Source organism: Tasmannia lanceolata, unplaced genomic scaffold, assembly GCF_043159265.1.
Source record: "Tasmannia lanceolata isolate RefF3 unplaced genomic scaffold, GAP_Taslan_0.1 ptg000054l, whole genome shotgun sequence".
Classification (NCBI taxonomy): domain Eukaryota; kingdom Viridiplantae; phylum Streptophyta; class Magnoliopsida; order Canellales; family Winteraceae; genus Tasmannia; species Tasmannia lanceolata.
In genome coordinates this window covers 2832646-2843427 of record NW_027518731.1, presented here as the reverse complement: position 1 = coordinate 2843427, position 10782 = coordinate 2832646, and the positions used below count along the sequence as shown (strand labels likewise).

General features: G+C 35.6%; 1 protein-coding gene across 1 annotated transcript; it reads right to left on the bottom strand.

Moving 5' to 3' along the window:
* Positions 1–2044: 2044 nt before the first annotated feature.
* Positions 2045–10057, bottom strand: LOC143864823 (RING-H2 finger protein ATL58-like). The gene is made up of 3 exons (XM_077375671.1): positions 9333–10057; positions 9155–9240; positions 2045–2532 (listed from the first exon to the last, which is right to left on the bottom strand). Exons 1-3 carry the CDS (start codon positions 9534–9536, stop codon positions 2121–2123), a joined length of 702 nt encoding a protein of 233 aa, XP_077231786.1. The 5' UTR covers positions 9537–10057; the 3' UTR covers positions 2045–2120.
* Between the last annotated feature and the right edge of the window lie 725 nt (positions 10058–10782).

Below are 10782 nucleotides of genomic sequence, written 5' to 3'. Positions count from 1 at the left end.
AATGCGGATGAAAGTTTCTTGTCATCAATAGTGATGAAGGGCGACTCCCTTAATATTATTCTTAATATTATTCGATGGTTAGTTGGAAGTCATCCCTGCCCTTGGAGGCTTTCACATTAGATGGATGAATTTCAGGAAATAGTGGGTCTCGACCTATCTTGTATCGGCATGTTAGAAGAAGGTCGGCAAACAGTGAGGCTGACTCAGGTGAACGGGCTTGGCTTGTAGATGTTTGCTTCCCTACCCAATTAGGCCGCCCGGTTGTATTTTGATGTTGCTACCTCGCTAATTCTGTTTTTTCTCTACTGTTCTGACCATGTCGGTTGCTTTTCTCAAATCTTTTAATTGAAGTTCTACATCATTCAAAAAAAAGTGTAATAAAGCAAGGATTGCGGTAATCAACCCAAAAAAAAATCCAAATTAAAAAAAATTGAGTCCAATATAATAGGTTTGGCACTCACAATCGTTTGTCATAATCCTAAACGAACGGGGCCTTAGAAATAGTAGAGTGTAAATTACAATGCTGGTTCCTAATTTGAGCAATATGATATAAGAGATTAAAAGTTGATGGAGCGTTAATTATGAGAGCTCCTAATGTACATGCATACATACATATGAACATACAATCATAGTCACATACATACATACACACATCGACACATAGCATATATACATCTGGGATGAGCTGATATAGATAAGTGGGAAAAAAGCTTTAGTGACTAAGGCCCTCTTTGTAAGATTATTTTATTTTAATATTATTTATAAATTGGACATTAATGCTTTTTTTAAAGCATAAATCATATTATTTTTACCACTATTATTGCCATTGATCGCAAATTATCATACTTAACTTTAAAAATTAAAATCATTTGCATATAAGATTATATGCAAATAATTTTTAAGGGTATCCACCTATGCCCTCAAGCAATGGAATTTTGAGTACATAGAAGTTTTTTATATTGATTTATATGTTTAGGGAAATGATATCTGCGCTCCAATTTTTGACAGCCCTTTAATTTGCGATCAATAATAGTGGTAAAAATTGGAAAAATTGGATCGCATGTTTATCAAAACATTGGAGCGCTGAAATCATTTCCCTTATATTTATTTCTTATATATTATTTTATTTTATTCCCTAAGCTAGCCTTACAGCACAACCATGGGTTTCACGTGTGTGACTCCATAGAAATTACAGAAATATTAAGGAAATGATATCCCCCAATGGTTTTTATGAGAATGGTTCACTGCTTGAGGAAAAATTCACCCCCTTTTAACGTTTTTCTTTGCCTTTAAAACTTAACGAATAACGTTCAAGGGGGTATTTTACCCGTCAGAGGGGGGAAATATCATTCCCCAAATATTATTATCACCTGATATTCGAATACACAGAATTGGACATGAACACGGAAGGTAAAAAAGAGTAAACCAGAGCGAGTCAATGATGGACACATGTAAATGTTCCGTTACCTCGAGTGGACAAAGGGGTTTTTAACTCACTTGGTAGGCTCGACCATGGTTTTAAATTTCGATATCTGAAATTTCGGTGGGGACTAAAACCAAAATTTTTCTAAATTTCATTTTCCGCCATTTACCAAATTTCGTTTAAATGCCATTATTTATTTATTTTAACAGTGATGCCAGCAATATGATACGCTACAATGAGTATAAATACAAACACAAGCGTACATGCATGCATTGTACCGACAAAGAAAGAACTCAAGACTAAAGTGGGTGTAAAGCAAATTTTACACTCATTTTTCCACTTAAAAATGGGAGTAAATTTAGTTTTATACCCATTTTTAAATGCAGGCCCATTTTTACACTATAAAAGGCGTATATTTAGTTTACGCCCATTTCTAAACTTAAAAATGGGTGTAAATTTAATTTTACACCCATTTTTATACTTGAAAAAGGGAGTAAATTTAGTTTTACACCCATTTTTTAGAATTAAAATGGGAGTAAATTTAGTTTTATGCCCATTTTTACACTTAAAAATGGGTGCAAAATTTGTTTTACACCCATTTTACATGGGAAGAAACAGAGCTAAGCAAGAACCATAAATGCCCTTCTCTCATTAACCCACATATAATTACAAGATAAACCTTTCTAACAACGCCCTCTCAGAGTCTCTCCTCAACACTATCATGATCTGCAATATCAATCACAACTGAACCTTCCTCATCACACCCACACTGTTCAAATTCTCTTCTTGCATCCCAGATCTCCTCCCCCTCACTACTACAATTGTCCCTCTCCTCTCCTCTCCACCTTTCATCCCCTCTTTGGAGAGCTCCCTCTCTGCTTCCCTCATAGAGACGTTCCCGGGTTTGTGTTTCATTTGCTTGGATTTCTCGAACATCGAGAGAGTTGGGGGAAGGTTTCGCAGCCGGAAGAAGTGAGACCCGACAGAGAGGACAAGTAGTGTTGGCAGCGAGCCATAGATCAATACATTCCATGTGAAAGGTGTGGCCACAAGCGGGGATTTGTTGAAGCCGGTCGTTAGCTTCATATTCCCCAAGGCAAACAGAGCATCTGCAGGAGGAAAATTAATGGGTTATAGCCTATAAGTGACAGGAAAACACATCTTACTATCACTATAATTATCATCAAGTTTATAGGAAAAGGGAGGGGAATTAATGGGTTTTAGCCTTTAAGTGACAGAAAAATACATCTTAATATCACTATAATCATGGTTTTAAATTTCGGCCAAAACATTTCATTTATTTTGGCTGCTGCCTAAACGAAATTCACTTGGTTTTGAAAAATTACAAGATTTCGCCCGAAATTTCAGTATTTTGTTAATGTTTCGGTCGAAATATGAGAAATATGTGACTTTTCATATTAAAAAAAAATTCCGGCAAAATGTCGACATTTCGACGGAACCCCTGACAAAAATCAACTCCACTAGTAGAAAAGAGAAGAACAATGAGATTACTTTAAGATATTTTTTAAAATTGATAAAAAAATAAAAAGAAAAACCAGTGGCGAAGAATCTTACCTAAATTTCAGGCATGATTTTGTACCGAAATATTTCCGTGATTTTACAAGATTTCGGTCGAAATTTTGTACCGAAACCGAAATGTTTCCGTTTCACTGATGACTGAAACCGAAACTTAAAACCTTGACTATAATTATCATCAAGTTTTGTAGATTGAGGAATTTCAGAAGGTGGTGGTACGTGATATGAAAGTACATTTTTGTACTGTGATTAAGCCTATATTAAAACATCATTCACAAACGGTAAGTGAAGAAACAGATGTTTTGGCTATAGAAGAAACTAACCGGGATGTTTTAGTCATTAGTAATCTATTACCAATCCGTTAATCGTTTTCGTTCTATTTGTCTTTATGTTTTTTAGGGGCATCCCCTCCTCTGTAATTCTTATCCTATAAATGCAAGCTATCATTTTCAAAAGATACACCTTAATATCACTATAATTATCATCAAATTTTGTAGATTCAGGCCTATTTGTTTGGATTATCAAAAAAAAAACCGGGCCCTTGGGAATTTCAGAAGGTGATGGTAACTAGTAAGAGCATACCATGTTTAGTTTCTAAAATTTGTATGCACATTTGAGATATCTTTGTTTGTTTAATTCACTAATAGGCTCATACAGTTTGCATAACCAACTAAATTCTGATCAATATACATTATGATTTCATATCGTATGAAGGAAATGATAAAAAAACTTAAATGGTTAAATATAGCCTTTGTAATAAGGACAGCGTCTAAAAGATTGTCAGCTCAGACAATCATTGACACGACTATAAGGGAAAATACTCCATGCTTACAAGTTCTTGTTTTTGGGTATTATTTGAACGATCTTATACGGTTTAAATCTAGATTCTTTTTTTTTTTTTTTTATAATGTTAAATCTAGATTCTTTTACGATATATTTTGCTTGGGAAGTTGTCTCCATTCACGAGGTAGCTGGTCTGAAGTGCCACAGACCAGCCGCGAAAAGCCTTTTACGATGGACCTTAGCAAATCCCATTTTGCTTTTACTAACTATAACTTGGAAGTGTATTATGTCTTTCCATCCATTATACAATTGTACAGATGTTTCAGCACACTGGCCCTACTGAGATTGCCACATCTAACACTGACATGGGTGTCCCATACGTCAGAAACAGACATAGACACAGGAGCAGAGATACGAATCAGCATTTTTTGAATTCTACGACATGGGTGTCCCATACTATGAGATAAGACACAAGGCATGTATAAATAAAATATTTTTTTTTAAATGATGTATAAATAAAATATTATAAAACTTAAATAGATTTAACTGAGAATATGGAATTAATAGTAATTTTAAAATATCATCTATAAAACTTACATGTCCAAAATTATGATTGCAAATATGTGACACTAATAAGCAAAAAACATTATATGCTAATTCGAAGAGAGCAACGTATGTATCAAAATTCAAACATTATAGTTATTTTGACCAACAGAAATATTTATGAAGTATTCAAGTATCAGTGTCCGATAATCAATATCATAGTGTGTCGGAAGTGATACGTTTAGCCTACAAAGTATATGGGTATCACAGATCTGCATTATTGTATTGATAATCGCACACCTCACTTTATTGAACACTCTTTTAGCCAGACTTTCATAACATTTAAGAAATTGAAATAGCCTTTAACAACAAATTACAAAAGAGTAAATAAGAAGAGTGTCATTGGGGTTGAGCCTGGTCAAGGATTTATGCCTCAACCTTGAGGTCGCAGGTTCGATTCTCATTATCAAAACACGGGAGTGCAGATAGATATCACTTCACTATGTATATAAGTATTAAGTTGTTTGCCTAAACAATAGCTTCATGAAAAATCAAGAACAGTTTTCTTACGTAATCTCAAGATAATCCAAAAAGTAAACTTTATGACTGATGCAAGAAAAAAAGTCGCAATTTGAATTGAGAAAACCTACGATCAGTGGACATGGATTTGAATTCCATGTTGTCAGTTCCCAAACACAGTTTTTAATTACATTGGTTTGAGTTCCAAATGGCAAGAATGTCAATGGTACAAATGATGAAAGTATGAAATTGACAAATCATTTGACTTTACAACTAGAGGAGAATGAGTGACAACTGAGCAAAAGAAGGTGCATAATGATCCTTTTGGAAATTGTACAGTTCTCTGTGTCACAGTTAATCCGAGAAGCTAGCATTATAGAGGGTTTTCAACTTACCATCAACAACTAAAAGAAGGAATGTGTTTTCTTTGACCATGTAAAGATAAGTGGATGAGAGTATAGAAGATGATTTAGAAACCAAATTATAACTGGATGTGAGTTGAAAAAATGTTGGTTAATGATTTAAGAAACAGATGGTACAGAGGAGAAGAGAATAACTGAAGTTTTGATTTTGCTTGGGGAGAGAAAAAGGGCCAGAGACAAAAAAATGATAGTGGTTTTGACCAAAAAATCAAATTTTATCTCCAACTTTGCATTTTTTAATAAATTCACTAAGTGGAACATCAACTAACCAGGTTTTCGAAGAGAATCAGTTCTTGCTTTGTTGGTCATTTTCAAGTTAGCAGTTCATTTCTGAATATAATTTGTGAGTTTTTGAATGTTGGTTCCAACACAAAGGGAAGGCAGAGAGAGCAACTAAGATTGCAGTTCGACTAAGCACTATAGTTACTGCCCTATGTAGAGAGTGGATACTCGACCATATTTACTTGTGTCACTTGAACATCAAGTACTCAACTCGCCAAGAAATTGAGAGAAAGGGTAGAAATCAGTTCTTGGATGTCATTTCCAAGTTGACTGCTCATTTCTGGATAGACATGGCAAGTTTTGGAACACTGGTTCCAACGCAAAGGGGAAAGAGGCCAAATATAAGTTCATGATTGCACGGCAATTAACATCCTATGCATAGAGTGGATACACAACCACATTTACCTGTCACTTGAATATATTGCATTCAAGGTTTCAAATTTCAGTTTAGGATTTGGTTTCGGGCGCCACAGAAACGGTAACGTCTCATGGACCCAAAACCTGTAAAATCACAGAAACGTATGGAAACATATGCAAATACTAGAATTTTAAGATGAAACTTCAAGAAATACTAGGATATGCACAAATACACGATTAGAAACCATCGCATATGCAAGATAGGCATCCATATTGGTTTAATAAACATCGAACACCTAGTGACATGCATTGTCGCACATGTCTAATAATTCAGTACACACTACATTTCACATATGGGGGGCCCAATGCACGAGGCTCTCACCATTGCGCGGTCTGGGGAGGGCTAGATGTACGCAGCCTTACACTTAATGGTGGCAATGGTTCGGTTTCGGTTTGGTTTGACCCCCAAACCGAACCGAACCGAAATTTGAATCGGTTAACCAAACCGAGGTTCGGCCAATTTCGCCACTCCTTACTCATAATCATTGGAAATCGGGGGCAACGGTTCGGTTTGAAATTTGAATCGGTTTGGTTTAACCAAACTGAAACCGAATTTTTGGGTCGGTTTCGGTTTGGTATCGGTTCGGTTTCGGTTAGATTGCCACCCTTACTTACACTACATTTTACATGTAATTGAAATAAAGTTTTATACATAATACATATACCACATTTCACATGCAATTCATAATAAAATAATTATCTAATAGATAATTATATAGGATACCACTAATGCACTTATGATTTTGGTTCGGTATCGTTTCGGTGGGATGGAAATGAAAACATTTCGGTTATTGTGTGATAGTTTCGATGGAAATTTAAATCCATGATTGCATTTACACCATCCACCAAAAAATTCAATTTCACATGAAAAAAAAAAGGTATCATATACTAGTGTCCATTCATATTTCAGGCTACATGGCTCGCCCCAGTTGCAACTCTACATATGTAGCCACATTATCTATCCCAATGTTTAAAAACTCCCTGTTTTGACTTAGAACATGTACAGCTCAACTTGGCACAGCTAGGCGCTAATTATAATGAGTCCACAGAATATCCGCCATGTATATGAGTGCCTCAACTGATCGTTGTCGAATTCCCAAATTTTCTGTTGCGTTGACAAGGTCAAATCCAGAAATCAGAAGAACTATTTCTGAGCAAAGTCTTTCAACATTACCCCTTTCCATAATAACAAGTTTATACTTCTGACTCATTCAACAGGCAAAGCCATTTGATACACATGAAATCCAAGAGACACTATCAGTCATTGCGTCAAATAACAATAGATTGCCCTGCTACAACTAGCCTCACACGTAGGTTTGTCATTCATCACAACATCAAATCAAATCGGGCAGTTCCATAGCTAAATCTATTTTGAACTTTCAATTGAATCATGCCAAAGCAACAACAACAAGCCCGTATGCATTTCGTTCTAATAATCGATGACCAAAATCAAGCTATCTCTTGCAACATCATACTAAATGTTTCATGAATGAGTGGACGGAGGGAGATTTATAGGCAATGGGTATACAAAGAGAGTAAGCTGCAATACCCGGAGGTAGCAAGCCTTTCCTGTCACTACAAAGTTCACCATTAGTTCTGTAGAAATGGACCATGGGAATTTCCCTTGTGGGAAGACATGAAGACCCAGAGAAGATTGGACTCTTTGAGGACAATGACCACAGAACTTGAAACACATGGTGGACTCCCTAAGGACCCAACAGAGTTACTCAAAAGTTGAGAGTTGCTCAAGTACTCGACTGAGTCATTCAAGTTTTTCCAGACGCAAATCCATAGAGCCAGTGTTACAAAATGCGGATGTGGGTCAAAACGCGCTCAAAGCAAATCCTAGTTGAGTTGGCACAACGCGGTTAAGTACTTGGTTGAGGACTCGGTTGACGTGGTAATAACTCAATAGAGTCAAAAGGAGTTTTGATTGAGTTTATAAGGCAAAACATGGACTCGGACAAGAACGCGACCAAGGTAAGAGGAAGTCGACTCGGGAAAGTCCACGATAATGCGGAGTTTTGAAACTATGCATTGAGCTGAGAAAGTCGCTTTAGTACTTGAAAAGGTTAAAAGAACAATTTTTCAAGTACTCAATCACATTGATCAATCAAACAGAGATTCAACAACTAAAAGCAAGATCAATTCTTTGGATACTTCCTTTCTTCAAACGAAACGAACAAAGATGGAAACAGATCGATTCTCCAAATGCCCTTCTGTATATTCCTCAATGTCCCGGCTCTTCCTCAATAATCCTCTGCTTTCGGAAGAAATTGACAAATTTCTTGGGAATCCTACAAGAACAATTCGTTCTTTTTTCTCTGAGAGATGGTTAGAACTTAATCTTGGTTCAAATCCTACCAAGAGGTCCACTAGAGATCAGAAATTGCTGAAGAAACAAGCTGTTTCTTTTGTTGGTATCAGAAAATAAAGAAATTGCTGATACATTCAAGATAATTACGTATTTACAAAATACAGTCTAAATTCATCCTATTTCATTAGATACGAGATGTGCTATGGTTCTGAAGGATGAACCACTGAGTCATTAATTCTGGATTGAGTAAAGAAAATTCACTATTGAGTTTCTTTTTAGCACTTGATAGATCTTTTCAATGGTTTATGAGTAACCACCTGAACTAGGCATGGGATCAAGGGGATTGACTTGCAACCCCTCAGTCACCCACCGAGTTTTTGAACAGTGGTTCGCCTAAAGAAATTAATGTATAACAACAAGCAACTGTTCTGTATGTTGTAATTAGGCACATCATGGTTAGAGTGGTTTCTCACAAATTGGACTTTTCAAAAGGTGGTTCCCTTTTTTCTCAGACAACAACACGAGAAAAATGAACTAATAAGTTGGGCCCAGCCTACAGTTCAATTGGACAATGATCTGCGTTGCAACTTTGAGGTTGCTGGTTTGATCCTAGCTTTAACTACCAAAATGGGTAACACTGATAAAAAAAGAAAGAAAACAGATTAGTTTCTGTCTTTTTTTGGTAGGTAAGCTGGGGTTAGGCAAGACCCCTAACAATGTATGTTTGGGCAATTTGTTAAGCAAAGCAGCCTATTTGATGCACACAAGCGCAAATAAAGTGCATAAATTGCATATATGTGGTCTCATACATAAGACAGTGAACTGATAGTAAATTCAGCAAAAAGAAAACTCATTTTGTCAAATTGAAATAAACATATGACAATTAAGCAACATTATAATTAAATTACTTACTGTATCTCTCTGATTGAGAAGCTCTCCTTGAATATGATTACCGGAAGCATCTCCCTAAGTTCTTTTTTTAAACCCGAATCGGATGGCTAAACCACAAGAACAAGGAATGAAAACGAATAAACATAAAAGACCATAAAATTTATAAAATTTGGAGAATTAGTAAAATCAAAAAGCTTACTCTAGAACTGACTTCATCAGCTTGGTATGAGGTCATCATTCGCAATGAGTCCACTCTCCTTCGTCGCAGGCAAAAGAAGTAAAGCAAAAGTAAAAGACTAAAAGTGAAGAAAAGAGGCAGTGAGAATATGAAAACTTGGAATAGTTTCAACTCAGATGAAGTTGTTGAGCAACAAACAGGTGGGTCTGAAGAACTATAAGACATTATCAACCCCTTCAAGATTCAAAACCCGAAATTCTAAAACTTAAGAGAACCCAAATCAGAAAAACCAAAGATCTATATGGGAAAAACCATGTGAATTACTCAAGTTGAGCAAAAGAAGAGAACTCAAATAAGCAAAAAAAAAACTGAAATTCTAAAACTGAAAGAGAACCCAAATGAGGAAAACCAAAGATCTATATGGAAAAACCATGTGAATAACTCAAAGTTGAACAGAATAAAGAGAACCCAAATAAGCAAATCTAGAAACCAACTGAAAATTCTTAACTGAAATTCTGGACTAGACAAAACTCTGATCAGTTTCACAAAAGAAAACCCAAATCATTAAAACCCAAATAAGCAAATCTAGTTAACCACTTGAATTGCTAAACTAGAAAACAATGGAAAGAACAGAGAAAGTGCAGAAAAGAAGAGTCATTATATGGAAGAAAAAAAGAAGATGGAAGCCCTAGATCTGACAAAAAGAGAGAAAACCGAAAACAGAAAGGATCTTTTTTTACTAGTTTACCAAAAAAGTAACTGATTGAGATATTTTAAGCAAGAAAAAGACTGAACAATGGAAATATCAGAATTTGTACAAAACCCAGAAAGGAAATCCAATGTATTAGCGAGGATTTGATTGAAATTTAAAATAGAATTTTTCGCATTATGGAAAGGAAAACTAAAAGGAATTTTAACTAACGAGATTTTATATGGTGTAAGCCCTTATACTCCCTTATTTTTCAAAATGTACTGTACAGACCCCACTATAGGACGATCCAAACCGTCCATGTGATGGGCCACAACGTAAATAGGTTGTTCCCCAAAAATCATTTCCACAGGATGATCCTAACCCTCCGATCAATAGAGATTTCCATAATAAGCAGTTCCCATATAGATCGGAGGGTTGGGATCATCCTATGGAAATGATTTTTTGGGCACAACCTAATTACGTTGTGGCCCATCACATGGACGGTTTGGATCATCCTATAGTGTGGTCTGTACAGTACTTTTTGAAAAATAAGGAACTATAGGGGCTTACACCATATAAAAACTCTTAACTATAAGTCTATAATCAAAGTCCAAAACTAAACTCTTGTTTCCTTCTTTTTTTTGGGCCCAAAAACTCCTTTATCTTTCACTTAAATGACTCCTAAACCCAATCCGAAATTCATTTAAATAAGATTAAATTAAAATAATCTTATTGTTAAATAGAAGCATAGAGCACGACGGGAATCAATGTTTTAAAAAA